Below are 16158 nucleotides of genomic sequence, written 5' to 3' on the forward strand. Positions count from 1 at the left end.
GGCCGACATCAAAAGGAACAGTTCGGCGTCGGGAAATATGCGTATTGACTTTCTTGCCAAGTGTTAGATGAGAAGAACGATACCGCCATGTCATATCTTGTTTGTTTAATGAGTAAAGTAAGAGTAAAAACAACACAAAGTTGTGGTTTAAGGGGGCGTGTGAGCCTGTTTCTTGGTGCAGTGACTTCCACAGTTTGCACTCTTTAGGCTGGTAAACTAATCTGCTGCAGCTTAATATTAACCTTGACAGACACGAGTGCGGTATCAATTTTCTCATCCAAGAAAAGCAAATGAGAGTCATTTGAAAAATGTCAAACTGTTCCTTTAAACTATTATTCGTGAGAATGTATTCAGATCTTGTGAGCTTGTGGTGGTCCCTACTGGGTGATTCGCAAACAGCAAATGATGTTTGAAATTGTCGCTACTTACGTCACTGGTGTTGACAAACCATGCGATGTCTCCAAAGGAAGCCAGTTCGCCGTTCACATAGCAGCTAATCTCACTGTTTTTCCAGCGGTTGTAGACGTGAACGAGAGTCACCATGTACCACTGCAAAAAACAAAAATAAGCAGACTCTCACAATGGCAAACTCCTACTGAATGTGTGGAGCATCAATCACACACACAAGATATCAATAAGTCAGCATGTCATGTCAATTGGCCTGCTTCCATCACGTTTCAGGATTCCCCTCAAGCTACGATCCCACCTACTTAGATTTCCGGTTTCATCCTCAGCCTTACAACCAGTAAAATAGGTTACCGATGTTGCCACAGTGAAATAGGTTATTATGGTTTCTTCCGGACACGAAATAAGGCATTAAAAATAGAGTGAAAAATCAGCTAAAATGAGTTCTGGGTCCTCATGAGGTTTATTGAGGTAAGGTGGGGCCTTCATGCCCAAGGGGAAGGAGGAGGATGTTTCAAATTGTCTGCTGCAATGGTCGTCCGTGTGTGCCGTGCCTGGAAGGGACTGCGAGTATTGGATCATCCGTCTCTCCCGTTGCCCTCATTCCTCCTTCTAGTTTGGCTTCTCCCAAGAGTCAGGTAAGAGGCGACAGTTCTTTCTTACAGCAAGGTCCAGATTTATTGTGTGTGTGTGTGCAAGTGATTGATTATGTATTTGCAGACATATGATTACATTGAACCATCTACAATGACATTTCCAGGCTTTGTCTTTTTTGTGTGCATGAATGTTTGGCTGGCCTCGTTCACCAAACCAGTGCCTGTATTGTGCTTCGTGTCGTGTTCCTTTCGTACCTTCTGTGGTTTGAAGTCGTACTTTACACAGTGCTGGAATCCTTTCCCCTTCGTTTTTAATGAGGTCACTATCAAACATCCACCCACAAAGTGTGCAGAGTAACCCATGCCTTTATTGGTGCGAAAACTGAAAAGAAATAAATGGAAAATACAAAAACACAGTTTTAGGGAGGCTGCACAATTTCATGCTGGCGACATTCAAGGGCAACGTGGGTTATAGCGTCCAATATCATATTAATGCTTTAAAAAGGGTCTCAAATGGATAAAGATAGCAAACAATCATTTCTCAACTTCACAGACTCGTCCTATCATTCCAAACGTCCCGGGGACTCGGAGCCCCTGCGTGTGATTTAGTGAATTAATCTCTTTTTAAAAAGGGCACAGGGCTGAAGATGAGCTTTTATTACAGATTCGCTCAAGCAGCGCGTTGGCCATCCAGCTTGGTTATAATTTTCACAGACGCCTAAACAGATCCCTGTTGTATAAATGAGATTTTTGACAGAAATGAATCATTGGTTGAAAAGAAGATCAACCAACCCTCGGCTCCTCAGAGAGGAAGCAGAGGATGACGAGACAGGAAAGATGGAGGGAGGCGCACAACCGTTTTCTCATCTGTGAGGCTGGAGGCTGCACTTCTGCAGCATTTGGGATTCAAATGCATTTAAGATACAATTTGGTCATAACGGGGACTTGTGCACATGCATATGTTAACACTTAAATTGCATGCACCCATGTAACACAACCTTTCATGCAATCCCCCTCTGTATTTGTTATTTACACTATAAATGTGCACTACTTCCCAGAGGCATTTCTGCATTCTATATATAGTATGTTTACATTTAATTAAACATTTAAATGTCAAACAAAGGTTTAGGTTTACTCAAAGAAAGGTATTGTTACCTACCAGTACAGGTAAGGCTTGTCTTTGTCTACATTGATGTTGTTGAGAGGATCCATGCGGAGCCATGTGTGGAATGTAAACCCATTCTGGTACGGCCATTTTGCTATAGGAGGCAGAGCTATAGCCTGTTAGGAAAAAACATGAAATGAACAAAGAACTGTGGGTTAGTACAATAGGCATTAAGCTGCTGACAAACACTGATCAGTACTAACAGAGTTCAGATCAAACAAATCAGAGGTAAACCCATCTGGCCGACCTGTATACTTCCACACGAAAAAGCACCATCACCAAGGCAATGGAGGTCATATAAAGAAGGTGGCAACCACATACACTATTTACTTCCTGCATGACCCACATTTGATGAAATGAAAGTTTGTAAATATTAATGTTACTTAATGATCAGATTGTTCTTTACTCCTACAGATAAGTCCTGAAGACATTAAACCAATTTAAGCCATTTGTCTGAGTTACTTTTACCGTTTAAAGCATTAATAAAACTATTCAAACTTGTGATGCATTAAAGGGAGAGGATCCTCCCGAATGAACGTACTGCCATTACACTTCATACCCCCTGTGGCAGGAAGAGGAAAAAAACAACCGCACACCTTTCACTATACATGGTGAACAATTCATGCATGAGCAAAGCCATGCTTTTGTAAAGTTCCAGTGCAATGAACACTAAAACTGGATAGAGATTTAACATTGTAATTGAAATGAATAAACAATGCTTTTAATATTTAAATTGTTTTCCTGTCGGAAGTCTTTTGTGATCTCTAATTCTATTACGTGCATTTCATTGTGTTTTGTTCAATGAGCGTAGCAAGGGCATGTTGTCTACTTAACGCGTTCATTCTCCAACCAAAACACAATAAAGGTTGTTTGGTACTTAAATGAACTAATTATGCATCTACAGAAGGACAGGAAAAGAGCACAGCCGGTGTGTGTGCAGCCGGATTTTCTGTGGTACGGACGACAAAGAACAAGGCAGAGGTTTTGAATAAACTAACATTCTCAAAGCAGGATTTGAATAGTTCAAAGCTGAATAGCTTTGAACTATTCAAACATTCTGTTGGCTCGACATTTATTTATTTAGCATTAATATCTAGTAGGAAATCTTGCTTCTCATGTACTGAAATGTTCCAAATAGCAGTCCAGCACTAACCTCTAAATTCACGTCTGTCAGCTCATCATCTATGTTCAAACACACTTAAAAGGGGATGTGTTTTTTATTCTGCCACGTAATGGTGGACATTATGGAGTATACTCACAGCTGCATTTTTCCCTGGAAAGCTGAAGAATGAGTCGGGGCCATTCCTGTGAGCCATGTACTTCAGAACTGACAAAAGCTTCACTGCATGGCGAGGCTGAGGAGAAGAAGAAAACACACCAGGATCATTTTAGACAGGCATACATATGCACATAGAAGCATATGAACCCTAGTTACACACTCGCTGTTTATGCATGAAGCCACAAATGATTAAAAGCGAGCACAACTTTGGTTCTGCTTGTTCTAAATTTACCTCTTAGACTCATCATACTTTGACATCCAGCTACATTTACTCAGCAGCACACTCAGAATTCAGTAGCATCTTCATTTACCACATAATATACGTATTGTGCACGTTGTTGCTCTAACCCACAGAATTCAGATATTGGAGCTAAATCCGGGGGAGTGGTAAACATTCCTGCATATTTTCATGATTTTCAACAAGGTTGTGGTTTATGGTGTTCAGTGGCAGAGCACTTCATTGTTAAAGTTCTGCACTCATCCCATCAATAACGTCTCCCCAGATACTTCACACAAAACAACATGAAGAGAGGAGTGGTGGCAAGATCTGCTTGAAAGTGGGAGAGCGAGGTGAAATTTAGAAGCATAAAAGCAACTCGCCCCATTTCCTTGACAACTTGATTAGTGTCAGTGATCGATGGACTACTTTCCCTCTCGTCATCCGTCTCTCCCTCTGTGCCACTGGTCCTGCCTGAATGTAGTAACTTATCTTCTGTACCACTATCATACATCTTGAGTTCATTATTCCCTGATAGGAACACACACACACACACACAAAGAACACGCCTATTTTATAAAACTAATGTTCTTCAAAGTTTTTTAACATTGTGGCAAAAAAAACAAAAAACAAACAAGTTTTTTGGTAATCTCACGAACAGCCTCACGCTGCGGAGTAGTATTTCGGTGTCGTGTAATTTATCTCGTCTCTTTGACGAGGGCATTGGCCTGTGGGATGGCAGTGTTGCTCGCACATTCCTCATGCTGGTCCCAGACAACCAGGACAGATCGCTGTGGCATAACTCTGACTCACCCACTGGCCTTTGTCCCCTTGCAGTTTGCTGAAGAAAAGCTTCAGCTCTTTAACTGTGATGCTGTAGCTGGCGAGGACGCCCAACATGTCCACCAGTAGGTCTGCAAGACACACACATACACACACAGTCATACAGGGGTTAAACATGGCACGTTACAACAGCAGCTCCAAACTGCAGTTTGCTAAAAACCGAAGGGATATAATCATCGATATTACAAGTATTACAATCATTATTGGCATTTTACTAATCTAAATATTACAGTGAAGCCACAGCTATAAGAAGTTAAGCAGCTAAGATGTATTTAAAAGAAAAGCAGGGTGAGCAAGACCAAAGTTTAAAAAACAAACAAACATGAGACTTAAAATAGAGAAGACACTCTGGGAGTCCCAGCTACTGTGCAGCCTCTTTTCATTGGTCATTACTGGCTCATGATGAGACATGGCATGACACATCTATGACTAGTGTGCACGTACACAACCCTTGGTTCAAATCTTCAAATGTACACATTACATCCCACATTACATCAAATCTAATGATGAGTGGCAGACTGTTATATCTGGCAGGTCTTTTTCCATGTTAACTAGTCATACTGATACACACAAGTATTAAAGCTCAGCTGTTTAATTCAGTCCTAACAAGTAGTACTTCAGAACAGCTCCTTTATGTGAAGAGAGGAAGAGACTGACTGCAAATTTACTTTAAATGCAACAAAAAAAAAAGCAAAAGTTGAGACGCCGTGGTGGTCTAGTTTAAGGCATTGATCGTAAAATACAACATCCTCGGGTGAATGTCCAGCAGGGGACCATTGTTGCATGTCCTTCCTCACATCGTTTAATTTCCTGTCAGCTTTCTACCATCAATAAAAGTAATAAAATACACAAAAATAAACAGTGAATAATCGTAAAGCTTAATATCAGAGGCCTTTTCAGTTGTAAATGCGTATCAATAAAAATGTTGCATCAGTTCTACTGTACCATTGTTAGGTTGAGGACATTGCAGTTGCACTGTGGTAAACATTACTTTCAGCTGCCTAGTTACTGCTGGGCTAGATCACCCTCGGTTGGCTGCACAAACCCTCCAGGCCAGCGCTGTTCTAGCTGGCAAAAGTTCACTGAGCCGAACACTGGAGGATTAATTCAGACTAATTTGCAGATGGGCAACAGACTAGACTGACACTCTGGGGAGAGACTGTACAGGATGATTGAGTCCGCTTTCACTGCAACACATCATGGTTTATGCAAAAAATATGGAGGTTATTGTAGACAGGGAGAGTGGATAGGAAAGTACAACAACACCTCCTATTGTGTCTCGTCGTGGTCAAGCATAGTTCAGGAGAAGCCAGATGAAAATAAATCATGCTGCGTTAACGTGACAGAAAACATCGTGTCCTATGCAAAGAAAAGAAAGAACTCTTTCTCCACTAGGTGCTGTTCTGGAGTACCTGCGATCATGCTGTCCGTGGTGGAGATACGCTGGAGCACCAGCTGGATGAGCCCCACATCAGTGCACGCCTGCAGGTTGCGGACGCTCTTCTTGAGGATGGCGGTGAAGATGCTCCAGACCTCGGCCTGACAGGTGGGCTCACATTTGTCCAACAGCTCCACCATGCACACTATGCTCTCGGGTTCTTGGATGATGAAGTTCATCTCCAGGTCAAACTGGCCGCCGACTAGCTGCAGGAGAGATGCAAAGATAGAAGTGAGTGAGGGAACAAGGGAGAGAAGGTGACGAGGGGTGAGAGAAAAGGTGTTTCAGTCGGTCATTGAAGAAAATAAACAAGCAGTAAAACTCCCAAAAAAATGCAATAAATTTCAACCAAGAGTCTCAAAAAGGGCATATGTACTGTGTGTGTGCACACTCCTAAGCAGATGATTAATCGTGCATCAGAGCGGCTGCTAGCCAAGTGGATTAAAGGTCAGAGGAGAAACACAGGTCTCTGTCAGTCCCTTTGTTTGTCTGTTTGTCTGACGGTAGATTCAACTGTTTACAGCTCGCCTCGGGACACCGTGATAAACCCAGCGCAGAAGATACCAAACAAGAAGCCACGTCAGTGGAACTCACTGAGACATCCAGACAGACACAGACAGTGAGGGGTGTATTTAGAGGTCTTTTGTACCTGTAGGCCCTCAAATACTAACAGCATCTGACACAGCCTTGCAGACACAATTAATTCTTACTTATGACATACAAGAAAATGCACAGTGATGAAGTACAGTAATGTGGATCTCCTCCTAATGTCTATACTAAAACGCCAGTTGCCAACAGTATTTAGGAATGTATTGTGTGTTGGGAGAAGAAAATAAACATTTTCTTTCACAGCCAATTAAACAAGCCTGTATCTTGAATGACAAAAAAAAAAATAAAAATAAAAATAAAAAAAACCTGTATTCATGGAGGCAAGAGAGGAAGTAAAAGCGTCCGTCCCACCATGTTAGTCAGCCTCAAGCTAACGCTTGTTCAGAGCTGCTGAGATAGACTGCTTGTCTTATTGCAAAGGAGTAATGCTCTTTGTGTGCGGGTATAAATTCTATGAGCCATAAATGTCATAATTTGTCACTTCTTAATAGTTTTGACGACATTTTTATTATTGAACCCTGCCTAATAGAAAAAGATAAGGAAAATAACAATGTTGATGTCCAATTAATATTGTGAGCAAGGCTGTCATGTTAGGAATCAAGGAGGTGTGACTGGACATGAACGTCGTACTCGGCCATTAGACGGGCTGGATGGGGAAACAATATGATTTGGTGCAGGGAATGTAAACTGTCCCATTAAAATGAGTGAGGTCGGATTAACGCAGCGAGTGCGTGTTGAGTACAAGATAGGGAAGGAGGGGAAACTGGAGTAACGCCGCTGCCACATGTTCTTAAAGAAGAGGGATAAAGCGACGATAACACCGACACACACCTCAACTTTTGTCCGTTCAACGCCCTCTCACAGAGATCTAGTCATTGTTTCATGTCAAGCATCAACGTCCCCACAATGATCCCATTGATCACCATGCAGCAGGACTACTTTATCTACACACCACAAAGCCTTGTTTTATAACATGTAATGTAACAAATATGCTATAATATTCACAGATATTACAAATACAAACAACTTAAAGTGTCGAGTCATATTTAGCAGCTTAATCTGTCCCTTTCTTTTGTAATTAACTTATTGTTTAGTCTACAAATACATTAAAAAAAATAAAAAAAAATAAAAAAAAAAAAATAAAATCGGAAAAATGCAGAGAGCCTAATGCGATGTTTGCTTTCCATGACCGCCCAATAGATCTCCAACGCAAAGATATTTCGACACATCTATATTCTGATATAGATATAAAAGCAGCAAACACTCAGATTGAAGAAACTAAAAACACAGAATGACGAGCAATTGTCTTTGATAAATCACTTTATTTGATAATCAAATAATTTCATCATAGCCCATCATCTGCTAAAAATGCATTTTGTTCAGAGGTTTGTTCATTTTTCATGTTTTTGTCACCGGAATTGTGGCTGCAAATCAGAGCTTTCACATTATGATAAAACAATTGACAAACAATAATTTCAATCAAAATAACGCAATAACACATGCATCAATTAATGCCCCACTCGCACCCTGTATTCCTTCCTGTTTTTGTCACTTATCAAGTCAACGATAAATCATGCATCTCTCTACAGAGCACCATTTATTAACTTGGGGGACAGATTGCAGCCAGGTCTGCCCTTAATGGATGCCGGGTGCCATTTTGCCACAGTAACAGCTGATTTATGAGCCTGACACTTTGTGCGAGTCATCCATCCATCAGTCAGTTGACCGAGGAGACGGAGAACAAACACGAGGACGGGAACACAGGGCCACACTATAGTGACACGCGCCTGGCACACATACAGGACAGGGCCAAGGTTGGACCTGATTTGTCAATTCCCTACAATCAGAAAAGTTGAACACAAATTGAACAATTACTTCGCCATCACAGGGTGTGTGGTCCTGTTTATAGAGAGACAACCGTAACACCCCCACAGCTCTACTTACAAGACATTTGTGGCAATCCTGATTTAAATGAATGCTAAAATAATGAGATTCTGTCGACAGCCAGTGAGGATTTGTTTTGTCTGTTTTTTTTTAATAAGTTAAAAATAACTAACGTTTGTTGGATTGTCAGTGTTGGGGATTTGTCACATTTTCCTTTTCATTCATTTTGAACTGAATACTTTACATTAAAATGACGATTAGAGAAAATAAGCAAAAACGTGACGTGTGAAGAGGAAAACCAAACAACCTTCTCATATGAAGTTGTGACGACATGTGAAATACAGATAGTCACCAACAATGATGGAACTGTAGGCTGTTATCGGCTAGTATGTGTATTTTTTAATGATTAAAAAATAACCTGTGAAGTTGTCCGTTATAATAGAATGTGTTGGCTCTTTCAACATCAGTTGAAGTGAGATGCATTATATTCTGAAATTCACAATATCGTTCTAAAATCTCTGCTTATAATGAGTCCTTTTGTGGCTCATTTTTTGCCAAATAAAGTATTATTCAAATGTTCAAATACAGGTGAAAGCGAGCTACAAGACAGAAGCGAGAGGTTTTAACTCACAAGTAAAAGGGTATAATCCAGAAAGACCTCGATCTCTTACAGAGTCTCTATAGTTGTGTATTTTAAGAGTCTGTGGACATAAAAAAAATGAACTGTAATATTCAAATGTGCTTTATCTCAGGCAGCACTCTGCTCCAAACCTGGAAACTATGTAGCGCTCACCGACTGTGCCAGCTGAATCACAATACAGGCCTGCTGCCGGTATGAAACCTCCCAGCAGCTGGTTATCTCCATGCTGTTGCTGGGTACAAAATAAATCAGTATACTCTACATTATAAACACACCTTTAATCAACTGATACTTTGAACCTTGGTGTGAATTGAAAACAACTTCCTATAGCTGTGAGGACATTTATTAATGCATCCATTGGGGCATAGCAAAGAGGTTTACAACATTTCAATTTCCTAAATTGTTCAATTCAATCGTTTGCATTGCTCTATTTCTGGAACAGGTGGGAGAGGTTGCCAGCTCCAGCCTCGGCTACAGCCAAGGAGAGCTCTGCGGCTAAAAGCCGCCATAAAGCCGACTGCCTTTATGGCCGCTAGACACCAGAGCCCTGGCTGGGTAACCCAGCCTGGCTGTTCTCCCCTGAAGCCTGCCTGAATTAATCATGGCTGAGCAGCCGAGCAGCCACTGTGCCGTAACACAAAGCACAAACAGGCTTCTGTGGTCTCCATGGAGAACAACGTCGGAGGATGGCAGGGCTGAACGGTACGCCAGAACCCGTATTCATACGTACTGCCTGAGCTAGACCTGTATTACAGGAGGCCAGTGGTGGCGTTAGGATTCTTGGAACGCCGAGATAAGAAATCAAATGTCAACAATGACATGCGGGGAACATTTACACACATGTAAACAACCCAACTGGAACCTAAAGTCTTCACTGGCTGCAGAATGGGGATTTGAAGGAAAATCGTTCACACAGCCACGTTTCTCATGCACATTTTTAATTTACACAAAAACTTAATCCAAAAAAATAATAATCCCAAAAATGCTTTTCGCTCGGCTGAGGTGGAAGAGTTGGCAAATTGAAAGAGATGAAAATGTTACTGTACAGGTTCCCCATTTCAACTGAAAATTTAAATTATTTTCAAAAAGGGGGAAGGTAGTGAGGGTGTATGTAAATAGAGTCAACCTGGCTGCATTGCCTTAACTGCTGATAGAAACACATCAGGGTGCACAAGCGTATAGGTAGCATGCACTCAGTCACATTTAATCTGCCAAAATCTCCAAAATGGGCAACAACTTAATGGGAGATAGAGATATATATATAAAAATAAATAATGTGTAGTGTAAATCACAAGGTTCTGGTAGTGAGCAAGAAATTGAGACCGAGAATAAAAACAAGTACTAAAAGAGCAGAGCTAGAACAAACGTCTAAATCCTTACAGAGAGCCGTGTGGTGCTGAAGATGAGAGGAAGCAACAAATGATGGCTACTTTGTACTAAAGGGGAGGAAATTACCCAGCTTATAGTAACAGGCAGAAACACTGCCAAGCCCTGGCTGCAGGGGGGTGAGATCTAGCAGTGTGTGTGTGTGTGTGTGTGTGTGTGTGCCCGCCCATGTTGATATTCGTCCTTCACTTCCCTCCCTACTGAAACTGCAATTAATTCTATGGGTGAAATCATTTGAACATGAAGTCATTTGTCTGCAGGGGACGACAGCAGAGACGGACAATAGAAGAACGCCCGAGACAAATGTGCTCTCACGTCTCTAGTTTCTCACATTATCGAGGAATATCTGACGTCTGATTTCATTAACGTGTAGGCAATACCTCAGTAATGAAGAGGTATGTAAATGTTTTTAAGGCCAGCTCATGTGTTATCACCACACCGTTTAACTACGGTTTTCACGGCAATCGCAAGGGGCCGTCGGAGTGACCATGCTTTCACCACCACTGGCCTACTTTTTCAACAGCTCGTCTAACCGGATCTCTTAACGAGCTATCTCGTCAAACCAAAGGCAGTTCCAGCTTATTCTTCCACGAGAGCCCCCCCCCCCCCTCCCCTCCCCTCCCCCCTCCACACAAACCGAAACATCCCTCACAGTGACCCAAAACATGAATGTATGAATGCGATATGACAACATTTTATAATCCTGCTCTCTTCACTGCCGACGAACACTCACATTCCCAACACACTGATGTGAGATGTGGAAATGGCTCCAGCAGATAATCTGTCCAACTCAAATCCCTCTGGTGCTCGTACTAATATCAGCTTCTGATGATATAGATGAGGACATAGTGAGGCCAAACGCATGCATTTTTATCATGCCTTGTTTTAATATATTCATGCTTTTAAAATAAGCAACATTCACATGAATGTACCGACATTGTGGATACTGTATGTGTATGCAAGATGACACAGATTTGGTGATGTTGAACATCTCTCGAGCTCGCCATGGTTGAAGACTGCAGAGTGAACGCCCGATGTTCAGTTTAACAAATCTATAATTTTCTGTTCAGTTGGAACTAATTATTTTTCACAGATTAAATCAGTTTAAGACATTTTAACACCTTGAGTCCTACGGACTCGGCACCGGTGTTATGTTGAAGTCTGTTCCCTCGCTGAATAATGTCTCCCTCCCGTTTAAAGGGTTCAGGATAAGGGTTGGTTCAAGTTTAGGTCGGGGGAAACGGTATCTGACACAACACTTGGTTCACCTCTGTGGTGTAGTTAGAAGATGGCCTCAAGATATGCATGTTATACTATTTGAAAAAATTAAGCTTTGAGAATCCATAAACCAACTGCATGTTGTCCAAACTGTCTTATAGTGAAATATTTTAACAATAAAGTTGTGCAAATATGGCGTTTGTCAATATAAGAGCATTTTGTGTTAGAAGGTTCCAGGATCATTTCTCGTCAGTCTACCATAAAATGTTTGGAATGGCTCGAAACTAGAAACTCTAAACTTTATAAAGCATCTAAACGCACGATGACTCAGAACATACGGCATCTGTTATTAACGTGGCACACGAGGCCGTCAAACTTCACAGTCACACGGACATAAAACTATGTTATTGCCAAAATATTTCACCAAGGCTCATGGTATCTCTGCCAAAAACGTTTGTGGGCCACCCCGAGCTGCACACCCCATTTTTGGACAATCTAATTAAGAAACATATATGAAACGTTTTGGCTGGTCAGAAATTTACTAGAGCGAAACTCCGATGTCTAGTGCGAGTGGAAGCAGCAAGAGACGCCGCTAACCGCCCCGAGGCTCCACAGTGTTGCAGTGTTTACTCTCGGCCCCGGCAGCTTCCTGTGCCAACTTCTCCCGGTCGCACACAATGAATTGCTGATGGATTTTCTTCCTGCTTAAGGTGTGTTCTGGGTTGCCAACTTCCACAAGTAGAAACTCAGAACGGGCACAGGTATTGGCGGAGTTGTTCTGTTGAAGGGTGTTTCATTTAGTAGGCTAAACAGTACTCAATGTTTTGAGTTAAAATATCTTCATTTGGGGGCTTTTCCAAACAAATAACATATTGGATTGTTTGCAATTATACCCGCATATTTCTGCCACCCCCTAATAGAAATAAGTTTACTCACTATGTATTAATTGATGATTCTGTATTGTGAAAAACAAACGAATGATTGCTTGGATAAATATTAAAAAATATGAGGGATGGCTTCTACGAACACAGGGCTATGAAACTTCTTTTTTTTCTTGGAATATTTTAGTGCAGAAAAAAACGCCACTTGTGTCAAATTAAAAACAGGCATAAAAACATCTGACACACAAAAAGGCGAGTGAGATCTCCTTTCACCAGCTAATTATGTGTCAGCAGGAAACAGATGTGCAGCAACTTTCAGTGCAAGCAAAGAGAGTAGAGGACAAAGACTGCAAACATGTGGGATGACAGCTGACTTGTAGAGAACAGCAAACAATGTCACTGCATGTTGTTGGTTTGGACAATATTTCAGTTCATTGATAAGACCGACAAGATCAGAGCATCCTTCTAACGAGTCTTGAAAAGGAGAAAATAGTGTGCTATAAAACAGTTCTTTGTATTTCACTTATCTTGAGATATGTAATCACTTATGGAAACAATCCTTAAGTCATATCTATATCTCATGCTATTTTATTCGCAAAAACAATAACCATGTAACAAAAACACTGATAAATTATAGTCACACGATAGGGAAATTATCACCGTGATAAATTAACATAATTCTACCATATTTCCAGCTCAGCAACTAATGTAATACCTGTAATAGAGTGCTGCAGGAAATGAGTCCTAAATCCCAGAAGTGAGTCAGCATATTTGCACCTCTGGTTCCTTGTTTCAAAGTCAATGGGTTGTTTGAATGGGGTTTTGGTTAGATGCCTGAAATAAGGTCTGTGGTTAAGAGATTTTAACGTTTTGTTCTACAATATGAAATAAGTCGGTGGATACCCCCTCTCGTGAATTTTGAAGCTTTTATGAGTCTTAAAATAGTTGCAGTAACAAGTGGCTAAATAAGACTACAAAACATCACCACACTGCCAAGTCCCACCTTTACAGCCTCGTTGTGTTGCCCGCACTCATGCCATCGTGGTGTAGTCTGTCTACAGCCCAACGTTAGCTTTTTGTTACCGCCCACGGCATTCACGCTTCAAAAATCATAAATGTGGAGTTAATTTGTGAAGATTATCCTGCTGAACAAAGTATGAAACTTTTGTTTGCCACAGGGCTTATTCTGAAATAGTCCAAAATCGACTTTTTGTTTCGGGAACCAGTGAGACGCTAACTTCCGTGGGTTGGCCTACAACATGATGTCATCCCTGCAGCACACTATACATTAGAGTTATGGACTGCTAACTCTTTGTCTCTCTCTTAATATGGCTCGTTACTCTAGCTTTTGTTGTTGAAAATATTCACAGAACATCAAACTGCCATCCCGCCTGGTGGCAGTTTGATGTGTGAACATCCACTCTATCCACTCCACATCTGTCCAAGCAGGAGTAGAAGGTAAAGTGGTGACAATTATGCATGCGGTGACCGTGGACTACAATGATCGCAGCTCACTCGAGCCTTTTTTTTTTTTACCTGACTCACACTCACTTCATATATATCAAGTTGTTATTCCAAATACGCTTCATGAATATTTTACCACCAAATAAAAACTTTTGGAGTTGGTAGATTACTGCTCACATTGCTAAATTATGTTGGGTTTTTACTCATTATTGTTAAATTAATTAATTTGTATTGAAAGATCGATCATCTGACGCTGTCGAGTACATTTTCTCTCACCTAACTCCCTTACACTACGAAACAAACACTAAAAGACAGAGGAGAGGTACAGTAGGTGGAGAGAGATATTTTAATAGCTGGATTTCTAAGAATATCTTCAGAGGGGCGATCTGCCAAGCGCTTGTTCTTAAACAGTGGCTGACACTGACAGTCATTTTTACACGACATAAAGCATGATGATGCCCAGGCAGTAGTCTGATCAACACATCCTTTCCTTTGTTGTTCCCTTCGTTTGCTTAAGGACACAGGGTTTGGTACAGCACACAGAAAACAGATAACACGCATGCATACACGTGGCCAATAAGGCTATGCCGTTTTAGATTACATTAAATTGAATATTTGTATGCAATCACACAATGTAACCTGTATTATGCCATCAACACGTTGTGATGGGAGAGAAAAAGCAACCACCATTAGAGCCCATCCAACATTCATCCAAAAGGAAGAGATGGGATTTAGATTACACCCAAAATGTCACCATCCATCCTCCATCCTCCCATTTCACTTGTTGACAGAGTAATATGTGATTAAATTACAAGTATGTCAGCTTTCCTGTACGAGCTCCCCATTTATTATGCTACCATCCACCAAAACATCTCATAAACTGTACTGACCTCCCCTCCACGGTCCAATGCACTGGAGGAGGAACGTAACGTACAGCAAACACAAACAGAAGTACACGCACTTGGATGACTTCTTGAACTAAAGTATGAAGCTGCATTTTGGCCATTTTCAACATTAAGCCAAAAGTGAAGCATTTACACGAGGAGGTGTACAACAGAACAGAACAGTTCCTCCGTTTATCTGGCAATCTGGCTGAAATTGCAGAGTGGCTGCTTTTGTCAACATAAGGAAAAGGCTCGTCAGGAAACGGTCCTCATTAGACATCAGAGACCAGGCTTTAGGGCAATCTTTTACTTTCCCAGAGCAACTTTGACCCACTTAAGTCGTCTGCTGATGGAATGAGATGTTCACAATGAAAACTACACTAAAATATGATCTATCGACTGCATGGATTTTTACTTCAGAAAATCTTTACGTGGTCTCTGTCTGGAATGAGATGTCCAGTTTTAACAGGATTCATGCGGAAGAATACGTTTCCTCTGTTAATGTGATGCGACGGCCAGATAGCAGACATGCAAAGTGGTGATTTGATCATGAGGCAAACAAAGAATTGCATTGTTTGCCACAGCAACACCTACCATTTTAGTTTCCATAGTGGCAGTAAATAGGAAGGTTTGCTCTGGTGCAACATGTTATAAATAGCTGCTGGATCAGGGAGGTGAAGAAGGAGAGAGATAAACATCCGGCCTGCCTTGGAGCATGGACGAGTCAAATGAGAAGTTCAGTATGTAGGAGCCACTCCTGATCAGTCACTTAAAAGGTAGTATGTGAAGTTTTCAATTTAAACCAACTGTTTTGTTCACATTAAACAATTTGTACTAAAATGAAATAAAGGTTTCCTCCTGTAGACAAAATCTACAGTCCTTTTGTGCAAAAATCACTATTCGCACATTTTTTCTGAGGCTAATACGATGCTTCTTCAGCACACTTCCCTCTTATCTACCTTTGTTGGATGATATATTGCGATAGCGACCATGTCATGGTGGCTTGTCAGGAAGGTGGATGAATAACATTACAAAAGGGAGGCAAAATTTTGGCGAGAGAAAACTGACGTGGCGATTTTTTAAGGGGTTTCTTGACCGCTCATCTCAAGATATGTGAATGAAAATGGGTTTGATTGGTACCCACAAGTCAGAAATCTCCAAATGTCAAAATGTTTTTAATACCAAATCGCAGCAAGAAAACTTCTACGGTGTTCCTCAGGGTCTTAATGTGGAATTTTGCAGATACTTT

General features: G+C 41.1%; 1 protein-coding gene across 3 annotated transcripts in view; it reads right to left on the reverse strand.

Moving 5' to 3' along the window:
• The window catches only part of lrba (LPS-responsive vesicle trafficking, beach and anchor containing), a 176545-nt gene that overhangs the window by 146941 nt on the left and 13446 nt on the right, over positions 1–16158 (reverse strand). For all 3 annotated transcript variants that reach the window (XM_076091417.1, XM_076091415.1, XM_076091416.1), the window contains exons 2-7: positions 5918–6149; positions 4476–4576; positions 3426–3521; positions 2161–2282; positions 1257–1383; positions 430–549 (exon numbers count right to left, since the gene is read on the reverse strand). In XM_076091417.1, coding sequence (XP_075947532.1) covers positions 430–549; positions 1257–1383; positions 2161–2282; positions 3426–3521; positions 4476–4576; positions 5918–6149 — 798 coding nt within the window. The remainder of the gene's footprint in view (positions 1–429; positions 550–1256; positions 1384–2160; positions 2283–3425; positions 3522–4475; positions 4577–5917; positions 6150–16158) is intronic.

This window comes from Anarhichas minor, unplaced genomic scaffold, assembly GCF_050575085.1.
Source record: "Anarhichas minor isolate MPS153535 unplaced genomic scaffold, ASM5057508v1 ptg000014l, whole genome shotgun sequence".
In the NCBI taxonomy this organism is placed as follows: domain Eukaryota; kingdom Metazoa; phylum Chordata; class Actinopteri; order Perciformes; family Anarhichadidae; genus Anarhichas; species Anarhichas minor.